The 27,314-nt window shown below is 50.0% G+C and overlaps 1 protein-coding gene across 3 annotated transcripts; it reads left to right on the top strand.

Moving 5' to 3' along the window:
* On the top strand, nt 1-27,314 carry LOC120409319 (hyaluronidase-4-like). 3 transcript variants are annotated; one of them, XM_039547168.1, is made up of 5 exons: nt 49-114; nt 19,018-19,083; nt 20,815-21,823; nt 24,341-24,430; nt 26,306-27,314. In XM_039547168.1, exons 1-5 carry the CDS (start codon nt 98-100, stop codon nt 26,696-26,698), a joined length of 1,575 nt encoding a protein of 524 aa, XP_039403102.1. In that variant the 5' UTR covers nt 49-97; the 3' UTR covers nt 26,699-27,314. The 3 variants fall into 3 exon arrangements, with proteins under 3 accessions (XP_039403103.1, XP_039403105.1, XP_039403102.1); XM_039547169.1 differs by lacking the exon at nt 19,018-19,083 and having other exon boundaries at nt 1-114; XM_039547171.1 differs by lacking the exon at nt 19,018-19,083 and having other exon boundaries at nt 48-114; nt 20,818-21,823.

The raw sequence follows: 27,314 nt of genomic DNA, 5'->3' as shown, positions 1-27,314 counted from the left end.
GTGAGGGGCCGGCCGCAGGTAGCCGAGGCCGGCATGAATGGCAGCGAGAGGGGAGCGCGCGGTCCTGCTCGGCCGAGCCCCGGAGCCGGAGGAAGAGATGGGGCGGTGGCAGAGGTAACGTGTGCGTGGCCCGGCCCCGCTCCTGCCCCCGGGGGTGGCGGGGGCGATGTCCGAGCCCTCCGCAGAGCCCGGCTGGGGCGCGGATCCTTGGCCGGGTCCTTTGTTTGGGGGAGCAGCGACCCCCTGTTCCAAAGCCTTAAACCCCAGAGACTGCAACGGGGGACCCCCGCCAGAACAGACACAAAACCCAGCGAGCCTCAGCTTGGGAGTTTGTGTTAGTGCAATAGCCAGACACTCAGCTGCCACCTCCGGGCGGGGGGTGCTCCCTTATTCCCCATTGTCACCACCCCCACCCCCAGCCTCTCCCGGAGCCCTCTGGGCAGGGAGCCCTTTGTTGGGTAGGGGGATGGATCGACCCTGACTCGAGGGGACTGTGTTCCAGGATGGAGGGGGGGTAAGTCCATTGCAACTTGCTGTTGAGCTGGGGCTATATTGGAAACCCTTTAGGTGGCTTCCCCTCAATCCAGCCAGGAATGTCACAGCTAAGGCCCCAATCCAGCGTGTGGAGCCACTGACCTCAATGGGGTTTGGAGGTTGGTCCAAACATGGAGACTCCATAGGTGCAGGAGCTGGGGGTGCTCCTGCACCCCCTGGCTTGAAGTGGTTTCCATTAGATACGGGTTTTACAATTTGGTTCAAAGACTCTCAGCATCCCCACTTTACAAAAGTTCCAGTATCCCTGGCAGTCAGTGACACAGGCCCTGATCCGAACACCTCACACCAAAGTCAACTTTGTGACAGAAAATCCCTGTGCTGTCTCGCAGCCCCAGGCTAGCCCTGCCCCAGCGAAGAATTGGTGGTGGGGCGTGTTAGCCTTTTTCAAACACCTTCAACAGAAATGGAATCTATTAAAGACCAGCTGGTTCTAGAGGAGAACCTGCTGGAGCTGGGAGAGTTCTCACTGGTACTTACTGCTGGAGGACCTATGGCTGGTCTGGATGGTTACATGAAGCCAAGATACTGATTGCATGTCCAGTCAGTGCTGGCCCATGCAGTTGTTGGGGCAGGCTGCATAGAGAAGCAGAAGGCATGTTTTGTCTGTAGGTACAGGACACAGGGGATGGGCAATAAGGCATCACAGGATCTGGTTAGCCACAGCTGGACAGGGCCAAATGGCAGAAGTCAGATCAGGCTCTGGAATGCCCCACAAGTCAGGCACTGCTTTCCAGCTCCCTGGTTTCAATTAAGCCCATTTTAAAGATAAGGGCCAGTTGCAAACTGTGCTCCCAGCCTCATCCCATACTGGGGGGGCCTGGCCGTCCATGGGGGTTGCCACAGGTGCTGAGGGCCTAAGTCGTGCTGCAGTTCCTGTGCCCAGTTCAAAACCGATCTGGGTCTCACCACCATGGTTAGGGCAGATTTCATCCAGAAGTGAACAGCTACTGAGACAACTTCTGCCCTCGCGGCTGCTTAGAGTTCAGCAGGGCTGCAGGGGTGGGACTGAGTGCAGAACTTAGCCCACGAGTTCTCTGCAGTTAATGATGGTCCTGGTGCTGTTCTAACTCGGGGCAGTAGCCAAGATGTCATTCTAAATCCAGCCACTTCTTGGTCACTCTGCTCTGCTCCCCTTCTCCAGGTGCTTTTAAACCTGGCTCCAAAATCAGGCACCATGAAAAGCAGAGGAGTTTCATCTGATCTTCCAGAGGAGGCCCATCCCTAGTAACCTGGATGGTAAATCACTGGAGTCTTGAACATGGGTGTACTGGTGATTCTGGAGAGCAGTCACTGTGCTCACAACAAGAGGAAGGGAGTAATACAATGAAGTGTAAGGAAATGTTCCCCTGGAAAAGAACACTCTTTGGAGAAACAAGAAGAGCAATAAATAACCGAACCCCAATGTGACAGCTACATTCCTTCAGGTTTCAGAGTGGTAGTCGTGTTAGTCTGTATCAGCAAAAGGAATGAGGAGTCCTTGTGGCACCTCAAAGACTAACAAATTTATTTGAGCACAAGCTTTCGTGGGCTAAAACCCACTTCATCGGATGCATGCAGTGGAGAATACAGTAGGAAGATTATATATATATATATATATATATACACACACACACAGAGAACATGAAAAAAAATGGATGTTGCCTTACTAACTATAACGAGAGTGATCACTTAAGGTGGGCTATTATCAGCAGGAGGAAAAGAAAACTTTTGTAGTGATAATCAGGATACAAAAGTTTTTTTTCTCCTGCTGATAACAGCCCACCTTAAGTGATCACTTTTGTTATAGTTAGTATGGCAACATCCATTTTTTTTCATGTTCTCTGTGTATATATATCTTCCTACTGTATTCTCCACTGCATGCATCCGATGAAGTGGGTTTTAGCCCACGAAAGCTTATGCTCAAATAAATTTGTTAGGCTCTAAGGTGCCACAAGGACTCCTCATTCCTTTTACGTTCTTTCAGTCACTCAGACCCTAAACCTTTGGAAATGCTTGGGTGCTTTTAAGACCCTGCTGGAATTCTGCCAGAGGCCTGGGTCCCTACAGTTCAAGGGGCAGCCTCGGTGCCTGCTATAAAAGTATCTATGACTGTGTCCAGAGCCCTTCAGCTATTCACAGGGGCGGCTCTAGACCCCAGCGCGCCAAGCAGGCGCTTGGGGCGGCCGTTTCCCGGGGGGGCGGCATTTGGCTCCGGTTGAGCTCCCGCCGGCCTGCCTGCGGCAGGTCCACCGGAGCCCGGAACGAACGGACCTGCCGCAGGCATGACTGCGGCGGGTCCCGTCTTCCCGCGGCTCCGGTTGAGCTCCCGCAGGCATGACTGCGGCAGGTCCGCTGGTCCCGGGCTCCGGTGGACCTGCCGCAGGCATGCCGGCAGGAGCTCAACCGGAGCCGCGGGAAGAGGGGACCCGCCGCGGGACCGGGGAAGGGCGGCGCAGCACTCCGCGCTGCTTGGGGCAGCCTACTTTCTAGAGCCGCCCCTGGCTATTCAGGCCCAGACCAGCCTGTGATCAATTGTCAGAATCTTCCTCTGACAGCCGCCTGTATTCTCTAATCCTGGCCACCAAGCAGGAGTGAGGTGAGCAAGAGCGGATGCTAGATAGAATGAAGCTTTATGAGTGCATCTATTTTGTTTCCCTTGCCAGAGTGTTTGAGGAAGGCTACCTGCAGCCAAAATAGCTTGGGACAGGTATTTTGCAAGAATGGTCCAGAATATTAAAAATACTAGGTGGAAAAAAAACAAAATGCAGTGGGGAGTGGATTTTTTTCTGGTTAAGGTATTTTACAGTTTTGCATAGGTCCTCTGCCCATGGGGTGAAATCCACTTCACCCACACTGAGCCAGAGTAATTGCTCTGGCTTTATAGTTGTTGAAGTGTAGGGAGCTGGGGAAGCGAAAGCCATCCCCTCTCTAACCCAGAGCCAGGTGCGGAGGTCTCATTCTGGAGTTCTATCTGCTGGCTGCTTAATAAGAGTCTTGCATTTTTCAGCAGCCATCCCATGCATGTTTAAAGGCCCATGAGTAGCAGAGTCAGGAACTGAAGCCAGATTTCCTGGGTCCTGATCCAGTCACAGAAGCAGCTACTCTAGCTCAGCACACAGTAGATAAGAATTTTATCACAGATATTTGAGAGATTCAGGCAAATATCATTACCAAAGAAGTCAGGGCTTGTGGCAAAGGGAAAAAAAATAAAAAAGTAGTAGTGATGAATTTTACATTACAGAGCTAGCATCTACTCCAAACATGAAAGCGATTCCTTGCTGAATTTCTGGATAATAAGCATCTGTTTAATTTTGAATTAAAAGGAATCTGATGAATTAGGGTAAAGGATAGGGAAACTGAAAAGGGTACCAGGGTGTCTAAATAAGGTTAAATCTATAAAAAGAAAGAATCAGTGTCAGGGCAGATGCTACCAAATTTTAGAGGCAGTATTAGAAATGCCAGAGGGTGGAGGTAATAATGGGCCTACATATGTGCAGTGATGGACCGACTCCTATTCTCTGCACACATGATTCAATAGGAGAAGCTAAGTAGGGCCATGAGCCTGCATTTGGATCCACTGAAGCCAGCTGGGCTCTGCAGGGGCATAGAGGTCTGCCCACCTGGACCAATTGCAGCCTCAAGGCGTAAAGAAAGAATCAATGCTCCTACACTACTTCAGCCTGGGCTGTGTTTTGGTTTTGAGTCAAAACACTGTGGAGCTTGGCAGATTCAGGGTTAATCCAGGTGAAATGATGATTTGGGCTGAGTTTGGCATTGACCTTTGGGGTTTGTTTAAAGCTGAAACTCTAAAGGGGCCATAGGATCTTGTTGGTAGCACCATGGTTAGAGATGTATGCCAGCAGCATCACACTGTTTAGTTAAGTTTAAGGTGGAAAATAAGAACCTAGCTGCAGGTTTTGTTACTACATCAATTACTACTTTGATTTATTAAACTGGGATTGGCTTTTTTTCTTTGGGTCTTTTGTGGAATTTGCTTTAATGTTTCTATATTACTGAGATTTGCATCTAAAGGCTGTGCATGCTGATAAGCATTTTTTAAAAGGCTAGTGTGCATGCTGGAGAGAGAGATATCTTTAAAGGGGCATTTCTGTAGTTTAGGTTTTGAGATTATCACCTTGGGAGGCAGAGGAAGCTGAATCTGGTTTGAATTAGATCCATAGGACCAAATTTTGGTCCCTGGCTAGATCCACATTAGAAACTTTTGCCCATATAGTAATGTTGCCAGTGTCTTTTTGTATGACATCACGATGCTGGCAAAAGCCTCAGTGTATAGGCAGTGATAGCAGCTAGAGTGCTTTTGCTGGTATAGCTTATTTCATTCAGGGACTGGTATAAACTGCAGAGGCAAAAGCACTCCTTTCCAGTATTAACTGTACCTACAGTGGGCAGGTTTGCCAGTATAGTTGCAAAACTGTACCTGCAATGCTTTTCTAGTGTAGACTAGACTCAGTTGAACAGGTGTAACTCCAGAATAACTCTGAAGTCAGTGGAACTATTCTTGGTTTAAGGCCCATTGTTTTAACATTTCTTTTAAAATTGCTCAGCAAGTGGTGGCTTTTCCTCTGTGTCTTTTATGGTTGTTTACTTCCTTGTATGTCAAAAGGATCTTGTGAGGCAATCAGAGATGTCAAAACTGTTCTGGTAACAGGGTTCATTACCATGGCTGCCTTTGGCTGTCTGCCTCTGCAGCAGAGCACAAAGCTTGCTGGCATCTAGTATAAATACAACTTCTTATTTCTCAGTGAGACACCAGAAGATTAGAAGTTAGGTGATTGCAGATGAAATTTTGAATTAGCTCAGATGCAAAACTTGTCAAGGTCTCCCAGCTGTTCCTCTCTGCACAGAATGCTTTGTTGTAGCCTATGCATGATGAGAAATAATTACTCATTCAATATGCACCCCACTGACCAGATTCTAAATCAGTTCTTAACCAACAATTCTAAGTCAAAGGTAGTGCTTATATTTAAGTTGCTACTTAGCTTACCTGCAATGCTTTTCTAGCGTAGACTTGACTCAGGGTGACTAGATGTCCTGATTTTATAGAGACAGTCCCGATTTTGGGGTCTTTTTCTTATATAGGTTCCTATTACCCCCCACCCCCATCCCAATTTTTCACATTTGCTGTCTGGTCACCCTAGACTCAGTTGAACAGGTGTAAATCCAGAATAACTCTGACATCAGTGGAGCTGTGGGGATGCTTTCAGTACAAACGTGTAACTTGGGGCAGGTTTGCCAAGGTCTCAGGACCTGTCGTGAATGCATGTGGCCTGAGTTGCAGGAGAAGGCTGGCCCATTTGCGGGTCAGCATGAATTTGGGTGGTTTCAATCAAGTTTTGCTTTGTTTGAAAAAAAACAAACCATTTTTTTCTGTGCCACTTCTCTGTGCTGGGCTCAGTTTCCAAGGGTCTGACTCACCCCATGTTCTGCAAACACTGGCTTCTGAATTTACTTTAGGGGTGGGGACATAGCTTTGCTCAATGATATGTCATCATGAGATATTACTTTGGCACATGGTAAAGGAAAAATAGGTGGGAACCCTCCTGTAAGTGCCTCTTTGATACTAAACACTTGGACATGCAATAGCCAAAACCATTTAAAAAACATAATGCCAACCTAAGTCAAGCCTGTTTCAAGTCTATTTCTATTGACTTCAGTCAGTATTGGATCAGACCCTCATCTTGTACTATTATGACCACACTGTGGGGAGAGCCTCCCACTTCACAGGGTCCTAGAGCCTGGGCTCCAGCCGAGCCCAGATGTCTATACTGCAACGAAACAGCCCCGCAGCCCGAGTCAGCTGGCATGGGCCAGACGCAGATGACTAACTGCATCTATAAGATACCTTTAGCATCTATAGGATGGAGAATGTCAAGATGTGAATGAACTTGAAAACTTCTCCAGTTATAACTACCCCAAACCTCAAAGGTTACTGGAGCTGGAAAAGCTGGATTTAAATCCAACTCAATAAACCAGAGCACAGTGCCATGCACAAAGATCCTTCCACGGCAAAAGGGTTCTTCTAGGAATTGGCATTGACCTGCGATAAATGCCCCTCTTTGCCACAGGGTTAGGTTCAAGAATCTTTCTCTATTGGCTGAGTGGCTATGGGGACTGTGCAGATTTGGCCTGGATCATTAGTCACTGAAAGCAGTTACTATATGGCAGCTGCTAAAAGCCTTTTGAACTCTTCTCCCCCAAACACACATAATCTATCACTCTCCTAGCTATCACCTCTTAAAAAAAAAAAACCAATTGCATCTATTACCCTATGCCTGCCCTCTGATAATAAAACCACCAGCACGTCACTGACATATTTAATGGAGGAGTACTAAGGGCCACCCAGACTCCGGAGAAAATAAAAAACAAACAATAATGATAAGTAAATAAAAAGATTTTAGAGTCTGTTTAACAGCATTGGATGGTCCAGATTTGGCCCACGGACTATTGACTATCTCTGTCGTAAGCCATTCATGCACCTCAAATTGAACACAGAAGTATGTTGGCAGCTAATGGGTAGCACAAAGTCCTGGGAGTTTATACTCATGCCAGCCTACCCAGGTAAGAAGGGATGGCATTTGCCTAAGCTTTCAGGATCCAGCCAAATAAAGCTCATGATCAGAATCCACCCTGGCGGTGACAAAGGCTGAGACCTACATGGGAGAGGATAAAGGCAGGTAAACCTGTTGCTGAATTTAGCACAGCTCAGCTAGCTGGGCCCAGTTCCCAGCTAACACCGGCTGATTTATGGCTTTGCATCCCTACAATACATCGACTGTTTCCATAGGCAGGCCGCTGACATGAGATTGTGGGTTCATTGGAAACCAAACTTCAAGGGACACCTAGGAGGGGAGCAAATCCTTGAGGCCTGAAATCAAAGGCAATATTCAGACAGAGCTGCTGCATTTGTCACCGCGCTTAGCCCCATGGTGCTGCTGGTGAAACCAAGGCACTGTTAGGGGAAGCGACCTGTCAGGTAATGCCACGAGACGATGGCAGAGCTGGGAAGACAACCCAGACATCCTAACTCTACTTGACATGCCTCTTCTTTGCTGGGTGCTTTCCTTGCTCTGCTGCAGCCTGATCGCCTAGCAGATTTTTATGCCTCACTCCTGGCAGAAAGCACTTGGCTACAGTCTCTCTCTGCTATTATGTGAAACTAACTCCCTAGACAGCTGCATTTCCAGACATCTGTTAAGAGATCTCCATTACAAAGGGAATCACCGGCACACAAAGGCAGCAGAATATTGTTGGCTGAAATTGACTGAGGAAATTACTCTCTCCCTCTAGAAATGTTTTGCATAACTGTGCTCTCCAAGATCCACTTTAATATCAGATGCTGGCCCATGGTTCAGAGTTCCCAGTAAGTCTCCATCCCTCCCCAGTCCTGGGGAGACAAGAGAACCACAACTGGACAGGAAGTTCTCCTTCCTGTAGCCACATCTCCCACCCCCAGCCCTGTGGGGGGGGTCCACTCCCATGGAAGCACATTGCCATTCACACTCCTACATATTTATTATCTGGCCCATCACTAGGAGCCTGAAGATTGCTTTCTAGTGAAGTACAAAGCAGTTGCAGGAGGATTCAAAAGTTGAGAGGCAGATCAGTCGCCCCACCCCCAAAGTCATGAGTGATTTAAAAACCAGATTCCAGGTTCTTTTTATTTGTCTTCTGCTTTCGCATCCTACATCTACAGCACTGGAACTGTGCTGCTTCCTACAGCAGCCACAGGGTTTTTCCATTCACTATAGTTAACTCACCTCTCCAGGAGGCGGTCGCTAAATCAGTTTCAAAGTGATCAAAACGAACGTTCACTTCCCCAAGCCATCGTTTTATGCGGAGTTCTGGTGGACCAGCCGGGCCTTGTAGCAACTAGGCTAATGGGGCCTGTGCCCTGGGGCCATGGCCAATTAGGGGGGGCCTGGAAAAATGGATGCACCCCAACCCACTCCACTTCACCCATTACTCCTCCCGGGGAGCAGGATTGGGGCACGGAGGCTTGCCTTGTTCCGCTCGCCCGGCGTGCCTGCCAGGGAGCAGGGCAAGCCCCCAGGCCCCGACCCCACCCCTGGGCAGGAGCACCAAGGGGGTGCAGAGGGGACTGCAGGTGGAAGGGGTGAGGAGGGGGCTCCCACTTGCTCTGGCCCAGGGCCCCATAAACCTATAATCCACCTCTGCTTGTAACCTTCCAGCACATCAAGTGCACCTAGACTCAAACCTCCGAAAGCCAGGAAATAGAGTTGTAGGAAGCTGGCCTGGACTGTAACTGGGGTCTAGAGCAATCTGTGGGTTAAAATCAGCTCCTCACTGGGGAGCTGAATCTGAGGATACCCTTGCCCAAATGACTGCAAGTTTGCCCCTGTTAGGGCACAGCAGTCTCCAAGGTGATCTTACGACAGATGTGAATTACAGAGCCTTTAGAAAATTTAAAAGATGCTCACATGTGGGGGACTGAGTAATGAGAACCCCTTGGTCTAATGACCCCAAATTTTCACCACAAACACTACCCCAGCCCCAGCTGTGGCATACCAGTTTTCAAGACAATCTTCCTCTGTATGTGGATTTTACAGCACTTTTATTTTTAAAGCGTTCTTTATTTAATTTAAGCGGGGGGAGGGTTTGCATCTTGGGAACCCTTTGACTAAAGGACTTCAGCTTGCACCCCTAATCCTACCCCTTACCCCAGTGTGACACATCAATGTTACATGGGGCAGTAGCATACCCCAGTTAAAATGGAAATTTGGGTGTAACCTTAACAGGGGTGAAAAATTCTCCAGCAATCCAGTCTTTTGGGTCAAAGTATATTTAAAGTTTAGTGTAGCTTGTGCACAGCTTGATTTTTCTATGGCCGTTTGAAGTGGGGGGGGGGCGGGGGCTGTGTCTCATTTGCTGTTTGCTATGACTGCTTGAAAAAGGGCCATACAACTAACAGAAAATACAGTACTTTGAAGAGTGAAATTGATAGATGTGAACACTTGCATCAAAGGGCATGCCTACCCTGTAGCACCCCCTTCTGGCCAGCACGGTTCTGCCACGGCTGGCCTCACTTTCCCCTTCACTCAGGGCCCCTTACAAAGGCCAAACAGTCCAGATATTCAGAACATTCCCCTGCTGGCATTCACTTGATTAAGTCCTGCACAGTCTTGCAAAATAAATCTCAAACTTACCAAGTCTTCATCCCAGTCTCAGCTGGTCCCAGCCTCTCCTCCCTGAGGGTCTATCTTCCTCCCAACACCACTTGCCTGGAGCATGGCCTTCTCCATAGGCTTTCCCCCTTGGTGTCTTTCCTCTACTGCCTCAGGGCCCTGCAGGAATCTTCTTACTCCCCACAGTGCCTCCCCCTTTAAAAGACTCAGGTGCCATCCCTTAAGCCTAGTAGGGCAGCAGGTAATAAGCCCAGGTGCACTAGCGTAGCAATGGGCTACTGAGGATTTCATCTCTAGGCCACGTTTCAAATCCAGCCCAGTTCTGTAGCAACTGATGGTTGTTACCAGCCCGCTGTGCTTCAAGGGCCTCTCTGAAATCCCTCAATAGCGAGGAGAGTTAATGGACTGTCACAAATAAAATAGGCCAGTGCTGAGGTGTTAGCACTCCAGTCCACTAGACCCTCACACCAACTCCCTGCAGCATAAAGGGACGGAGTGGGCAGGAGCTCATTAGCAGGGTGTGTGAATGAACATGTAGCGTCAATGGGCAAGCCAGGAGCACGTGAGCCCCAGCCACGCACAGAGTCATTCACAAAGAACCAGCTTAGCTGTTATCCCCTGGCTTGAAGGGATCTGCACACTCTGGAGACAATGCAGAGAAAAGCCCCAGATTCCCTAGCTCAGCTTTAAATGAGCTCATACACTTTGTTCTGACAGTGCCTGGTTCTACGCTGAAAAGGGACTGTGTCCAAACAGCACCGTCTTACTGAAATACCAGCTCCCCATGTGAGCCTGGAGTCAGCTCCACCAGTGTCAGCAGAGACAGAAATGCGATGTCACTGCTTTTCGTTCCTGTTACAGGGGCTGGCTGGCTCATCGTTAGAAATAAACTTGGAAACAGAGCCCATTTGATCTGGGGTCCCTGGGAGCCGATATCCAGGGACACAGGCCAATCAGAATCACTTATCACGGTCAAGCCAGACTATTTGAAACCCCCTTACCATCTAGAATGTGTCCAAAACCTGCCAAGCACCTAGAGCAGGAGTGGCCAACCTGTGGCTCCAGAGCCACATGCGGCTCTTCAGAAGTTAATATGCGGCTCCTTGTATAGACACTGACTCTGGGTCTGGAGCGACAGGCGCCAACTTTCCAATGTGCCAGGGGGTGCTCACTGCTCAACCCCTGGCTCTGCCACAGGCCCTGCCCCCACTCCACCCCTTCCCACCCCCTCCCCTGAGCCTGCCATGCCCTCGCTCCTCCCCGCCACCCCCAGTTTCCTGCAAGCCACAAAACAGCTGATCGGGAGGTGCCAGAGGGGCTGCCAGTGGGTGGGAGGCACTGGGAGTGGGGCGGGGGAGCTGATGGGGGGGGCTGCCGACATATTACTGTGGCTCTTTGGCAATGTACATTGGTAAATTCTGGCTCCTTCTCAGGCTCAGGTTGGCCACCCCTGACCTAGAGTGTATAGACTGAGCATTGGTTCCCTCTGTTTTTTAACCTATCGAGACTCTTGCGTACCAACCTATTCTCAGTCCCAGGCATGTGAGTGGGAGAGTCTCTTCCAACAGGCCACTTTCCGGGGAGAGCAGGGGAAAGGTGGGCATGAAGAGACAGCGCTGCCCTCCCCGTCTGCCAACCAGGGGCTGAATGAGTTGATCGTAGTGGAGTCTCTATGCAACTGAATGAACACACACACCACAGTCAAACATGAGGATAGCCCGGAGGAGGTACTCATAAACACAGCTGTTCTAGCAAGCACACAGACATGGATTGTACCACTTCAAAGGCAGGGGTGGGCAGCCACAGGTAGACCCCCTCCCCTGCAGTTCTGATGGTCTTAGCATCACCTACTTAGTGGCTCTCAGTGCAAAACTCATCTGCAAATGCATCTGAAAGTGGTGCAGGCGAGAGGCACTGAGCTACCTTGGGCAGCCTGGGAGCTGGGAAATCAGTGCAAGCCAGAGTGGACCCACCCTGGGAGCTGGGTTAGCAGGTGCCTTGATATTCCAGGTCTCAGCCTTTAAAAAAAAAAAAAAAATTGAAGGACAGCACATTAAAGTGGTCAGGGCACTGCTGGGAGGAAAAAGGGGGCGAAGGGACAAGCTCACAGCCATGGCTGCAAAACCCCTCTGGTAGGTGAATCCATCTCTCTCTCTTTCTTTCTCTCCATTCATTTTCCTGCTGGGTTATTTTATTACATTGTTTTTCTTCAAAGGCAAGAGAGCGAAGGCTGTGCTTGAAACCTTCAGGATTCACCTGTCGGAGCTCGCACAGCAGCAGCAGTTCTCTTCCAGCTCCTGGACCAAGGGCAGCTGAGAATAGGAATGGAAGAGGGATATTACCCCATCCATCAGCTGGGGGCGGGGGAGGGTGAGAAAGAGGTGCAAGTTTTGCAATGACCCAGGATGTTTCTGAGAGACTCTCTCTCTTTCTCATATACACACTTATCCGGCAGGTAGAGGCAATTTCTACACCACTACTGCACTCTGTACAAGTGCGGTGCATAGTACGTGAGTTTAAGAGCCAGGAGAAATTGGAAATAAGATATACAGTGTAGCAAGAAGGGGCTGGGGAAATTAGCTGCATAGATCAGTGGTGGAGTAAGCAGTGATCTAGAGCGCAAAGGGGGAGCCAGGGAGATTACCATCCTCTCCTCTAAACTGTCTCTTTCTCTTCCCTGGTTGTGAACATGCCATAACTTCCTAGACTAGGCAATGCATTTTCCCTTCCTCTATAGATTCCCCCCCCCCCCAGTGCGGTTTCCATTATCATTTGCTAAATATACGATGACACTCTGGCCATAGCTTCCTGACCTATGTATGACTTCCTCCCCCATAGGAATTGCAGATACATTTCTGGCTACAAACAGCTTTTTATTGATCCCCAAAGTGAGGGCATAGCAAAAAATCAGGGACAACTGTTTTTTAAAAAATTATTACTAGATGTGCAAATAATGTTGTTTTCTTGCAACATTTAAGCAACTTATCCTTAAACATTTGTCTTCTGGGGACCAGATTCTGATCTGATTCCCATTTTATACCGATGTAACTCTATTAACTTCTGTGCCCTTTCTCCTGATTCACACCAGGTTTTAAATAAGCTCAGATTCTGGTCCTGAATATCTTTCATGGACACAAGAAATATTTAATGTTGATTTTTTTTTAAACCAGGAAAATCATACGTCCCTCTGAACTTGAGCAATTATTGTTAAAACAACAGCTCTGTAGTTTTGTTTTTTCATACAATAATCTAATTAGCACATAGCAATTTTTCTTTTGGATCATTTTTCTTCTTTCCACCATATATGGAAGAAGCTGGGGAATAGGTGTACAGTAAAGGGCAGGAAAGGAAAGGAGTGAAATAAGAATGAAAGAGAAATAATTTTTAAAGGGATGAGATATGTTTGTTTCCTTTGTACACTTGCATGGAACAAAATTCTGCGGAGTAGTGCAGGACCTGGCTGTTCCAGCTGGTGTGTAGAGCATGTGTAGTATTCAAATCTGTGTTCTTCCCTGGGAAAAACTTCTAAAGACGCTCATCCAGAGGGACGGATGTGGTGGTGAAAAGCACAGAGGTTGTTAGTGGATAATGGTATTCCAGAGTTTTCGTGCAGCTGTCCCCTTAAAAGCCATACACCAATGGCCCCAAACACTTCAGCTGCCGCTGCTGTTAGGTTGAGGTTGAAGCTATTCCTGTAAGAGATGTGCATGGAGTGATGGCAGAGGAGCTAGGGGATTTCCCACTGGAAAATGGGAGAGTTCTGAGGGTCATTTTGTGCATTTGTAATATAATCCCAGGCAAAAATCTTCATTATGCCTGGCCTTTAGGGGGAAAGAATCTGTCCCTGCATCCAAAATGCCGTTTAGAGAACACTGTTCTCTTCTCAAACTCACATGTGTGAGATGAGCGCCTTGAGAATCCAAGAGAAGAGCTTGCTTTACGTTCCAAAGTACAGGCCTGCCGTCACCCAAACAACCCTAACTCTGCTCCCCCAGAAGCACCATACTAATAACAAAAACACCCAGAAAGAGACAGCAGTATCCATCCATCACATACGTCCATCTCATTCGTGACCCCAAAAGTACTGATATCTTAATGAGCCCATATGATCGATGGGTGAGGTTGGATCACACCAACCCCCTACCATGGCCAGAGGTGTCTGGCCATGGACACTTTACAAAGTGATAGTGATGCCTAGATAAGCATGCATCAAAGTGATGGGTGTATATAATACAGATGTTCTGGAATGTACGGATATGTCTTAACTGGGTGTTGCCCTTCAACCCCACCTCCTGACACAAAAAAACTCACCTGAGTTTAGTGGTGCTTTCAACCCTGACTAGCTGGCACAGCTGGGGTATGGGTTAGAGCCTGGGTTCCTTTTCCACTTGGGCTGGTAATCCGCCAGCATTGCAACGAGGAAGCAGGCTAAATTACGTGAGTGCTGATCGTCCTCCAAAATTTCCCCCATGTACCCAGAAGGACAGACAAGTTCTCCCACAATTCACTGGGGAAGACTCATGCAGCAGTTCAGATTTCTGCAGCACACAGAACCCTGGGGGTGTATCCCAGAAGACCTAGCAGCGCACAGAGGGGAGTGGGGACCAGTGAGTGGAGCTGTGTCAGGAATTTTTTTATAAAAAGAAATTGTGTCAAAAAATGCAAATTCATCAAAACTGAAACTTCCCACAGGATCATGTTTTCAATGATTTATTTGCTATCGGAAGGCAGATTGGGGAATGTCAAAATAGCCCATTTCAACATGTTTGGAAGGAAACATTCTGACTTTGGGTTCAAAATGACTTACCTTTTGAACTTTTAGTTAAATTTTAGTTATATTTTTAACTGAAACAAAACGTTTCAAAGTTATCAAAATGAAACATTTTAAAAGACCCAAACCAACATTTTTCTGTTCAGGCACATTTTCAAGCTTTTGACATCCCATCCCAGTTCAGGAGGGGAATATTTTTCAAATTCTTGTGGGTCAAGAAAACCATTTCCCACCCAGCTCTATCAGTGCGAGCATAATATACAGAACACAATAATTCAGGTTCAACTTTGTAGTGTGGCTGTTCACACCTGGGCTAGGCTAACTTAGGTGCTCAGTCTACCTGGGGGCCAGACACCTAGGATAACTCTGCAGTGAAGACACCTGACACAGCTGGGTCGTGTGCAGCCAGACCTAGTGGTCAGAGCTGGAGTCCACAGTCATGAGACAGGAGTCGAGAGTCTGCTGATTCAGGCTACCAGCAGGTCAGAAGTAGAAGACAAACGAGATCAGAACCACAAGTCGGTAACCAGAGTCGGGCTGGGGTGGGATGTCAGGAAGTCAAGCTCGGGGAGCAGGAGCAGGGAGGACACTAGCTGTTCAGACAGATTCCTGTTCCTGCTTCTGGCTTAAGTAGGGCCAGCAGGCCAATCAGCTGCTCTGGGACTCTGCCAATAGGATCTCAGGGTGGAGCCTCAGACTCGGGTTGATGGGTCCTAAGTAAGCAGTTATCAGCAGGCTGCCAAGTGGAGGGATGGAACAGGGCTGATCCTGCAGACCAAGGTTTGAGGCCCAGGGTTTATGACAACACATTATGTGATAGTGCCAAAATAATTGCTACCTCCCCCTCAAAACCAGTCCAAAGCATTTCTCCTACCAAAGGACATTGGCTTAAATCCAGTCTGATGATTGTACATTGAGAGAGACAATGAGACACAAAGCCATTGGAAAAATGTTCTGAACGGTGAAATCTGTAGCCTCAGCATCTCAAAAATACCTTTTCTCAGTTTTGTACCAACCTTTCCAGACATAGTCTCCCTCAGGATGAATTGTGGTATGTAAAATTTCAGGTGGTTTGGATTGTTTTAAAGGCAGTTTGTTTGTTCATATTAAATTGGACTTATAGCTGGGAAGGAAGGAAGAGAAAGGAAGAAGAGAAAACCAGATATGAGTCACGTCACTTAATGCACTACTGGAAGGGCTCAGACACTTTGGCGATGAGGGGATGTTAAGGAATAGAATAGAATCTCTCCAAAAAATACAGCTTTGCTGTAGCAACCTTCCATTTGAGCATCTCTACCTATCAAAGGTGAGGATCTAAATCTTTTATAACTGATTTGGGATCCTCTGGCATATTCCAAAACCCCTGGTCTAGCACCACCTGTCACTGAGGCAGGCAAAGCCAAGGAGAGAGATCTTTGCCTCTTTTGAGGGGTGCATGAAGCCTTCCCAGACTTCTTGGGTTGCTGCTGGTAGCCATGCCTGGAAGCTAGTTGCTGAAATTGCTCCTTGTGGCCTTCCTTTGAGGAGATGATTGAACCTCCTTTAACGCTGTAGTTCTTGGGGTCTTTAACTTCTCTAAGACCTCATCTGTCTTAGCACCAAAGATGGCAGTTCCTTCCAGAGGCAAATCCAGTATTTTTTCTTGAACCTCTGTGAAAAGATCTGAACTCCTGAGCCACAGATTTCACCACAGATTGAAGGACGTTTCAGATTCAAAGGGCATGCAGGTGAGTCTTAGCCTGTATCCCCCCATGTGAGGCCAGATAACCATTCCTGTGGGAGTGTATGCCTCCTCTTTGTACCCTCTGCCCACTTTGTACCCTCTCCTGCACTTCTCAGGGAGGAAGGCTCTGTGCCACCCCCCTCATCCCTTGTCGAATCCCCCTGGCATTACAGTTACTGCTCCTGGAGCTCCTGCCCCAGGCGCAGCTGAGAGCAGCTTTTCCTCCTTGACTGCTGCTCATTCCACTCCTGGGCAGGTGTTTAGAAGCAGTGAGTGTGTGGCTGAGGGTGCTGAGCTTCCTGTCTTGCTTCTGGCTTTGCTGAGCATTGAGGTTGCTCTGGGGACACCCAGCACCTCACAGAATCAGGCCTTTCACTTTATGGTAGAATAAAACAAGAAAGAACAGGGCCCTGACTATGGTATCCTGCACGTCAGAGCACTAATGGGCACAGAGCAGTTCATTCTCCCCAGCTAACCTACATTTCCACAAAGCTTTCCTAAGGGGGGGGGTGGGCTGGAGGGGGGGGGAGAAGGTGGTTGCCATGGTTACTTTGCTATCATTAACTCCACCAGGAACCTGCCAGGGGTTCTGGGTCTTATCTGCAGGAGTCGCCGCTGCTCCATTACAGTTCACATGCTGTTATTAAGCAGCAAAGGGGTCGTGCCTGCTGACACAGTGGCAGGAACCTCGGGTTGCTCACGGAGTAGTGAGGCTGCTCAAGAGCCATGGGCCTGTCACATGCAGAGAGTGCTATCCATGGCCAAAGTGTCGGGCTGCCAGTCCCCCTCTCCTGCAGGACAAAGTAATCTTGGGCGGGGTCACACAGGCAGACTGTGCCTTGAATAAACCGATGGCTCTTTGATGTCCTGCACATGCAGCTAGGAATCCCGGTCCAGGGAAAAACAGGAGAGTCCTTCCAACTTTTGCACAAGCATTACCCGGGCAAGGCAAAGTCTCTCTGCTGATGCGGGCACTGAGCATGTGGCTTGAGGATGCTGGCTCAGACTCTCCTATGTTTACATGTATTCACTACACGAGTCTATTTCAGGGAGAGCTGGTAGCTCTGGGGATTAGCAGATAACTGGCTTATAGAATCTTTCACCTCTAGGGTGCTAGTTCGAATACAAGCCAACAGTGACTGCCAGTCACCACCAGCTGATGTCTGTTTGTTGGCATGGGCAAAATGAATTCAGTGACCTCAGGACAGATCCCAGCGGATAAGTGTCCCCATCATAGGGCCCACCAGGCCAGGTGGCCCTAATTGCCCTGTGTTGGGCTGGTTCATGCCACCTTTGTGAATCCCAGGGGCCAGCAAGGAGGAACTTTCACATTTGTAAACTCTGACAACTGCCATCCACAGCAGCTGGAGCTCAGAACCCCCCCACCCCAACTTCACCCCCTCCCAGTCCCTGCAGCTCATCTTCTTCTGCCTCACTGTTCTATGCAGAACACCACGCCTGCACCACTGCCTTCTATCTTTGCTGCTCCGCTGCACTGTTAGCTTCTTCCCAAGGCATTTTGATAGCTTTCAATTCTGCGTCTATTGGGTGTTTCCATGTTATCCTTGGTCTAGTCACCTCTTGATCAGGGGGTTGTAGTCCAACGCCTGTCTAGGTATGTCGTTCTGCTCTTTCCTCCATGTATGTCCTAACCGTCTCCATTTTCAGTCTGGAATTTCCTGCCTATCTGTTTGTTTCCTCCTCCTCTGGAGTGATTTTTTCTGACCAGCTGATGCTGAGATTTGTCTACAGAATCTTGTTTTGGAAAAGCTGGAGTTTAGATAGTAAGAGCTTACTAGGTTTCTTGAATACACCAGGGCCGCCCAGAGGGGGGGCAAGAGGGGCAATTTGCCCCAGGCCCCGAGCCCCACAGGGGCCCCACCAGAGTTTTTTGGGGCCCCTGGAGCGGGGTCCCTCACTCGCTCCGGGGGGCCCGGAAAACTCTTGCGGGGCCGGGCGCAGGAGCTTCTTTGCTCCTGGTCTTCGCTGGCGGGGGGTCCTTCCGCTCCGGGGTGGAAGGACCCCCCGCTGGCGACTTACAGCTGAAGACGGAGTGGGACCCGCCGCTGAGTTCAGCTCGGTCTTCGGCAGTAATTCGGCGGCGGGGGGCCCTTCCGTTCCGGGACCCGCCGCCGAAGTGCCCCGAAGACCCGCGGCGGGGGGAATTACCGCCAAAGACCGGGCTGCACTTCGGCGACGGGTCTGGCTTCGGCGGTAATTCGGCGGCGGGGGGGGGGGGGCCCCCCGTGGGTCTTCGGGGCACTTCGGCGGCGGGTCCCGGAACGGAAGGGCCCCCCGCCACCGAAGACCCCGGAATCCTCTGGGCGGCCCTGGAATACACGTACGTTATATGGGCCCCACACCACCCGTGCAAGGGGAATTCCCAGCCCAGAACTGGGGGGGTCAGAATCTCCTTGCTCCCCAGCTGTTTTATTCTAATTAAGGCAGCTGCTCACTCTGTTCTCCCTGAGCCAATTGTCTCTGCTGCTCTGCTGAGTAAATCTGCCTCGTGGGAGCCAGGCAGGTTCCTCCTCAGTTCAGCTAATTGCCCTCAGAACTGCAAAGTGTATTAAACCTGTCCTCCATTGCCTCTCTCTCTGAGAGCAACCTTTAGGACAGTTTCTCCCTCCTGCCCCCTAACCACCCTCCCTGCAGAGATAATCTTAGGGAAGGCTCACAGGAAAAGGCAGGAAGGGAGCAGCCCCGGGTGCATTGGCACACGGAGGTCCCAAGGACCAACACTGGGGGAATGGGGGAGAGCTGATGGATGACATATTAAAATAAAAGGCTACCTCTAGTAGAATCTGAACTTGCTACCCCTGCAGAACAAGGCAGAGGCTTCCACCACCAGGCTGCACAATCTGTGCTAACAAGGCTGAAATTAGATACAGGTGAGCTCAGATTTTCTTCTCTAAGGGCCTGCTCCCAAAAGGCCTTCTCCTCTACCATCGACTGGGGTGAGAGCTGAGAACTCTCAGAGCCTGCCGGAGGGGCTCTTGGCACCTTGCACAGCGGGTGGAGGTTTGTAAAGAACACAGATGAATGGGGTTTGCAAAGTTCATTGTGAATCATCCCAGCGGGACCCACCCCATTAACCCTTTTGCTTTACAGGGCTGGTGTGCCCCTGTGTCTGGTGAGCTAATCAGAGCCTTGGTGGTACAGGGCTATGCTCAGCAAGCACCTGAACGCTGGTGGGGTGGCAGGCACCTGCACTCTGGTCAGTGGGTGGTTTGGTTTGGTTTGGTTCGGTTCGGTTCCTGCTCTAGTAGAGCAGCAGGGCCTTAATGGCTTGGGGGCAGGCGAGGCAGAAACAGCCTAGTACAGGGGTAGGCAACATATTGCACATGTGCCAAAGGCAGCACATGAGCTGATTTTCAGTGGCACTCACACTGCCTGGGTCCTGGTCACCGGTCCAGGGGGCTCTGCATTTTAATTTAATTGTAAATGAAGCTTCTTAAACATTTTAAAAACCTTATTTACTTTACATACAACAATAATTTAGTTATATATTACAGACTTACAGAAAGAGACCACCTAAAAATGTTAAAATGTATTACTGCACCCGAAACCTTAAATTAGAGTGAATAAATGAAGACTCGGCACCCCACTAAGGTTGCTGACCCCTGGCCTAGCACTTAGCAGCCTGCATGAATTGCACTGCAAGCTGATCAATGACCCCAGCACCAGAAGAAGAGCATCCCTCGCTCATCCATGCACATCTAAATTGAATTGCTCTGCAAATTAGCTTACTTAGGAGGGCAGCCTGTGGCACAGAGGCAATTTGCAAACATAACGGTTCTTCTGGGAGCCCTTTTTCCACTCCAGTCCCAGAAGAACGCCAATGCTTTAGATTAGACAGATGCTTTGCCACTAGCCCCCAGTGCTGGCTCTGGGACCCGCTCCCACCCCCGTGAAGAGAAACGACACCCAAAAATGTGAGAGCCAACCCAGAGCAGGGTTGTATTGTGCTTTTGATAACACTGTCCCCATCTGCAGGGCTTTACAAGCACTCAAGAGATGTAGCCTTTGCCTTGGGATGCTGACTCTAAATCAGAGTGAAAGATTAGGGTTGGGCATGGGCGCAGCTGGCATCAGAGAGGAGATGGAGGTGGTGAGGCAAAGGGAGGGAGTGTGCCTCAAGAGGGAGAGATGGGGCAGTTAGGGTACCAGATGGGGAGCAAGGTAATAAAGGCGGAAGGGCCCATGGGAATTCATCACCTAAATGCCTATGGGGATCTGGGCCAAGGTCCATTTGTGGAAGGAGGAGCTAAAGGGAGCACTGCAGAAGGGGGCTGGGGAGGGAGCAGAGGGGACAGAGGGTGGAAAACAGAGATGTAAGGGTCATGCATTCGTACAGCTCCTCAAAGGGGAGGAAGAGCAGCAGAAGCAGATAACTGCGAGAGCTGGGATGGCGTCCCCATCCGCCCATGAGCTAATGTGCTGTCATTAGCTAAGTGCCTGGTGGTGGGGAGGAAAGAAGACCTGGCTGGAGGGAGGGATGGTTTGCTGAAGTATAGATTGCCTGGCCTTCTCTTCCCTGGCTGGGCCCAGCCCAGAGTGAGCTGTCTGATTCCTGCCCACGTTCCTGGACTGACTGACTCTCTCGTCCACCCTTCTTACAGCAGAGTGGAGCAAACTGCAGTGAGGCCCAGCTCGGGCAGGCTCCTGGCATGGAGCTCACTGGCCTTCAGGCTATACAGGTGCCCCCTGCACCGCACTGTCTTGCTGCTTCTGCTCCTGTGCCCCAAGCTGCCCAGAGGTCATAACCTGAAGCCATCCTTGCCCCCCATTGTGACAGACCAGCCCTTTCTGGTGGCCTGGAATGCGCCAACGGCTCGGTGCTGGACTTCCTATGAGGTGCCCCTCAGTGTGGCCTCCTTCAGCCTCCTGGCGAACGCACAGGAAGACTTCACAGGCGGGAACATCACCATCTTCTACTACGATCAGCTGGGTCTGTACCCCTACTACCTGAACAAAACCACGCCGCCTGTAGCCATCAATGGCGGCTGCCCCCAGAACACCAGCCTGCTGGACCACCTGGACAAGATGGCCAGCGACATCGCCACCGCCATGCCCTCTGCCTCCTTCGCTGGCCTGTCTGTGATCGATTGGGAGAACTGGAGGCCCCAGTGGATCCGAAACTGGGACAAGAAAAACGTCTACCGGACCATGTCCACCCGGCTGGTGAGGCAAAGGAACCCACGCTGGTCCGATGAGCAGGTGGAGCTGGAGGCTAAGTGGGAGTTCGAGACAGCTGCGGCCAGGTTCATGGCAGAGACCCTCAAGCTGGCGCAGTTGCTGCGCCCTGGCGGCTGGTGGGGCTACTACCTCTTCCCCGAATGCTACAACTACCATTACTGGGATGACTTTGAGAACTTCACTGGGGGCTGCCCCCAGGTGGAGGTGCAGCGCAACAACAAGCTGCTGTGGCTGTGGGAGCAGAGCAAGGCACTCTACCCCTCCATCTACATGGAGGAGGTGCTGAGAGCCTCCCCGCAGGGCAAGAAGTTTGTGCAGGCCAAGCTAAGCGAAGCTCTGCGCGTGGCTCAGCTGCCCTCCGTCAACCACTCCTTGCCTGTCTTTGCGTATGCCCGGCCCTTCTACAGCTACACCCTGAAGGAGCTAACCCAGGTGAGATACTGCCCCTCCTCCTCCCCACTCTCTGGGCATAGCAACTGCTGCGACTAGTCAACAGTGGGGATTGAACGCAGGACCTTCAGCCCTGACAGCGCTGGGAGCTGGGAAGGAGCAGGTGACTCTGCTTTGTGCATCAGGCAGTCCTGAGAGGGTGGGAGGGGGACCGTCAGGCATTTAATTCCGTATGAACAGTTTAGCTTCATGTGATGAGGTTTCCCCCCAGCCATTCCACTGTCCCCATCAGAGCTGATCCCACATTAAATGCCAGCCACTGTCCACAATGGGGTCAGGAATCCTTTTGAAATTCTGCTATCCCACTAATGACTAACTCCCAGTCCTGGTTTGGGCATGAATCCCTACTCTACCCCAACTAGCAAACACCACTTGCTAGCAGGAGTCCAGCCATCCCATGAGCCTGGCCTAAGCCTTTGCATAACTGAACTAACAAAGGCAAATCCTTCCCTCCCAAGGAGCAGGATTCCTCGCTGCTCCTTTTATCTCATGCTTCACAGCAGCTCATCTGCACAGCGCGAGGGATCAGTGTGAAGCCAGCAGGATTGGGGGTAACCACTGCTCTGCCCATTAGCAACCTGACAGTGCAGAAGCCCCAGCTGCTGCCTAAATAAGGGCTAGTCTACACTGGCACCACTAAAGAGCTCAATGAGGGGTGTAGCTCCCAGCGCTGGAGCACGGTTTACACTGGCGCATTAAAGCGCTGCAATTTGCTGTGCTGACGGGGGAGGGAGAGAGGGGTTTCACACCCCTGAGCAAGAAAGGTGCAGCGCTGTTAATTGCCAGTATAGACAAGCTCTTAGTTTCTTTGCTTGCACTGGAGAAATTCCCCAGAAATTCCCATGCTTCAGCTGGTGGCTGGGGCTGTTTCTCCCACCTTTTGCTTAGCTTTGCTTTTCTGCATGTTTAACTCGAATAGTGTTAAAAGAGATTCCAGACTTGTTTACACTGCAGCTTTGCCACAAGTTCAGGTGAGCATCGGTGAAAATGTTTGATTAAATACAGTAGCCTCTGTGTAGACCCAGCCTGTCCATCTAGGGTTCTCCATTCGCTCCCCCACAGTCCCTGTTCATTTGCTGTCTCACATACACTGCAGACAGTCAGTCCTTCAGAGCTGAGGTGTGGGGAAGGAGTATAAAGATGGATGGTCAAAGCGGGGCAGTTAACATAAGATCCCTTGCTCCGCCAGCCATCACCCCACTCTTCCACCAAGCCCCTCTTGCTGTTTGATGCCTTTAAGCACTGTTAGATTAATGTTAACTTTTATGCATCTCTGCGCTGCTGGCATCTGGCTGGGACCAAGAGTGGAAAAGCCAAACCAGGCTTTCCAGGGCTCACGAGATTTCCAGCTGAATCTTGCAAGCCCCATGCGTTGGACAAACAGCTAGCTGCATGGAAGCGCTGAATGGTTCAAGGTATTGCTATTTACAACCAGCCAAAAGAACATGCTCAGAGGGATTAGGAGGTTACTGGTTCAAAACTGGTGCAGATAGGGACCGACCAAAAGTTGTTTCTAGTTTCCCCCCTCAGCCCAGGCCTTAGTCACCACCTCTGAGTCAATGCTAGGCGCCTATTACCCTACGCTCCATTTCCCAGCACTTTGCCCGGACCCTTGCTCAGCCCCATCCTGTTTTCATGGTGCTGTGGGGGCTCTATATAGAATACAGCCGGATGTGCCACCGGCGCCATTCTACACCATACAGCAGCCCAGTCCCATGGCAGCACCATTAGTAACCCCCGTTCTTCAGGGGCTCCTGGCACTGGGTCGTAAAAACTCACTCTGGGCTGCAACCTGATGTATTAAGTTTGAAGGAGCCCTTCTGCCTTTCCCTCCCCTGAGGGCCCAAAGTGGTTTGGACTCACACACACAACCAGGGGCGGCTCTAGAAATCGGGCTGCCCCAAGCAGCGCGGAGCGCTGCGCCGCCCTTCCCCGGTCCCGCGGCGGCTCCGCTCTTCCCGTGGCTCCGGTTGAGCTCCCGCCGGCATGCCTGCGGCAGGTCCACCGGAGCCCGGGACCAGCGGACCTGCCGCAGTCATGCCTGCGGGAGCTCAACCAGAGCCGCGGGAAGACGGGACCCGCCGCAGTCATGCCTGCGGCAGGTCCGCTAGTCCCGGGCTCCGGTGGACCTGCCGCAGGCATGCCGGCGGGAGCTCCACTGGAACCAAATGCCGCCCCCCCGGGAAACGGCCGCCCCAAGCGCCTGCTTGGCGCGCTGGTGTCTAGAGCCGCCCCTGCACAGAACCCTGAAAGGGAAGAGGCCTAGCTGCTATCCTGCTCTCGAGGGGGCTATCACAACCCCAGGGAGGGCTTGCTCTGAGCACCTGCAAGGCAGCAACCCCACTACACAGGCTGTCGCTGCTGTTCGGCAGCATAACAGGGAAAGGAACTGAGTCATCTGGATGCTCATGGGCCTGGCTTTACCGGACTCTCTCAGCTGCCCAGCCAACTTTTCTGTGCTTGGCGTTCTCACTGCGCTGCTGGTTTCTCTTATTACAGACAGACCTTGTGCACACGATCGGGCAGGCAGCAGCCATGGGAGCTCACGGCATCGTTCTCTGGGGAGGTGTGGAATATTCTCGCAACCGGGTAATAAAGACTACTGGTGGAGTTACCACTGGTTGTTTGTATGGGGGGGCGGGGGGGAGGGAGGGAACAGGGGGTATGCATGAACACCTGCATCTGGGATTGGGGCCCTTTACTTACTCCCCCAAATGAACACCCCTGAGCTCCTCCCTGCCTTAGCGGCAAGGGGTTGGATGCACCAACGAGCACCACTGTTCCATACAGCTGAGCTGGCCCTAGAGGTGCTTGGAGGGGACACAGGACAGATCCTGCTTCCAGCAGTGGCAGGAAACTGGCCAAGGACTGAGAAGGCTGTTGAAAGTGTGCTCCCTGCACCAATGATCCCTACACTTAAGGGCTGAGGTGGGGCCCAGCAGCTGCCAGCTAAATGCCAGTTGTTGCTAGAGAGCAGGTGACATTTTTTCACTAGAGCATGGACTGAGACCTGCCAGCTCATCAGAGGGGCAAGCAAACAGCTCTCAGAGGTTAACTGCAGCCTAGTACGCTGGCCTGGAATTGGAGCAGACAGCATGCCGTGAAGGGAGCCACAGCCCATTAATTAAAAAGGAAAGCTGATGTTCTACTTAAGGCACTGAACTAGGCCTCAGGAGAGCTGGCTTCAATTTCCTGTCACCCTGAATTTGATCCCAACCAAAATTCACCTCTGCCTCGATATAATGCTGTCCTTAGGAGCCAATAAATCTTACCATATTATAGGTGAAACTGTGTTATATTGAACTTGCTTTGATCCACTGGAGTGTGCAGCCCCACCCCCCGGCGCACTGCTTTACCACGTTATATCCAAATTTGTGTTAGATCGGGTGGCGTTATACTGAGGTAGCGGTGTACTGGAACAGCTGATAAGGGATTCAAAGAATTTAAAGGAGGGTAATATAACCACTGCCAAGCAACATGGTTTATGGAAAATGGCTCGTCATACTAACTGGATATTAACTTGATACTGTATTACAAGTTTGGCTGATAGAGTTGATGTTCTATATTTAGACTTCTGTGAGGTATTTGACGTGGTACCACCTAGTATTTTGATTAAGAAATCAGAATGATGCCAAATCAGCATGACACATGTTACATGGATTAAAAGCTGGGTGGCTGCTGATTCCCAAGTTCCAAAATGTAATTATCATCAAGCATGTATGTTTGTAGTGAGGTCCTGCAGAGAGTGGTTCTTGGCCCTACACCATTTAATATTTTTATCAATGACCTGGAAGAAAACAAAATCATTGATAAAGGGTTAGGAATAGGAGGTTATATTACCTTTTTATTTGGCAATGAAGTAATTTCAGTGGGACAGCTACTGGAATCCTGTGCCCAGTTCTAGTCTCCTGACTTCAAGCCAGATGTTGATGAATTGGGGAGGGTTTAGAGAAGAGCTGCAAGAATGATTGCAGGAGTGGAAAATATGCCTTATAGTGACTGAGCTCCTGGACTCTGTCTATTGACCTCATCACAGAGAAGGTTAAGGAGTGACTTGATCACAGTCTATAAGTACTTACATGGGCAACAGAAATTTGATAAGAGGGTTCTTCAACATAGCAGACAAAGTGATAAGATCCAGTGGCTGAAAATTGATGCCAGACAAATTCACACTAGAAATAAGGCACTATTTTTTAATAGGAGGGTAATTAAACATATCAAAGGTTGTGGTGGATTCTCCAGCACTGGAAGTTTTAAAGTCAAGCCAGGATGCTTTTTCTAAAAGATCTGGTCTAGTTCAGTCATAGGTTTTGGGCTTGAAACAAGAATTAATTCAGGGAAGTCCTAGGGCCTATGTTACATGGGTGGACAGACCAGCTGATTTCAATGGTCCCTTTTGGCCTTGGAATCTAGAATAGCACAGCCTGGCTGTGGTGAGTAACTGCTTTAATTTTCCTTCTCCAGCCCAACTGTGTAAAGATCCAGAAATACCTGACTGGCACCTTAGGCCCTTACATCATCAACGTGACCACGGCAACCAAACTCTGCAGCCAGTTTGTCTGCAACAACCATGGCCGCTGCCTTCGCAGGAAGATGGATTTGGACAGCTACCTGCACCTGGATGCGAGCTCCTTCCAGATCCGAGTGGACAAAGCTGCCCATGGACCGCACGTGTCCGTGAACGGAACCCTCACCATGCAGCAGAGGGACAGGATGAGACAAGAGTTCACATGTCACTGCTACCAGGGCTGGAGGGGGGAACACTGCCATTCCCGGGGTCACAGCAACCAGCTCTGGGCATGGGACTTGTGCATCCCTATGGTGGTGATGTCTGCAATGTGGACATGGGGCATGTGACCCACTTTTGCAACCAATTATTTTCAATGTGAATTTGTGAAGCCTGTGATGTGACGTGAACCCCGGAAAGAGGAAAACCAGCAGCAGGTTCTGTGCGTTGGCAAGAGATCTGGAAAGTTTCCAGACATTTGTGAATGCCACCAGCTCCCATGACCCCCAGTACCTGACCCCTCCCTCCCCAACAGGGGTCACGCAGTGTGGGTTTTCTCCAGCTTTCTTTGCAATATTTGTAGGGTGCTATTACATTCCTCACTTAGTTCAGTGACTTTCGACAGCACAGAAGCAGCTTTAAAAATATGTATGGTGCAAATCTTCCTGAATCACAGCCAGACAAAGGACAGTTTTCTATTGCTCCTTTTTAAAATATCATAGTGGTCAGGATTAGTTGTTTACAATAGTTACCAATGGCCACACTCTTGCCTCTTCAAGAACCAGAAACATTTAAAGTCCCTCCTATTTATATGCAGAGTGGATTTATCCTACTCAGATTGTTTTTAGGTGCCTTCCCAATGTGACCGGTGCTATTTTAACTCCTGGATGTGTGTATGGTGCTGCATTCCCTCTCTTTGTTAAGAGTCTGGGTTGATTATTTTTAATTAAATATTTTCCATGTGAA

The sequence above is a fragment of the Mauremys reevesii genome, linkage group 7 (assembly GCF_016161935.1).
Source record: "Mauremys reevesii isolate NIE-2019 linkage group 7, ASM1616193v1, whole genome shotgun sequence".
Lineage (NCBI taxonomy): Eukaryota > Metazoa > Chordata > Testudines > Geoemydidae > Mauremys > Mauremys reevesii.
Note: the sequence above shows the minus strand (reverse complement) of the source record. Positions and strands in the feature narration are given on the sequence as shown.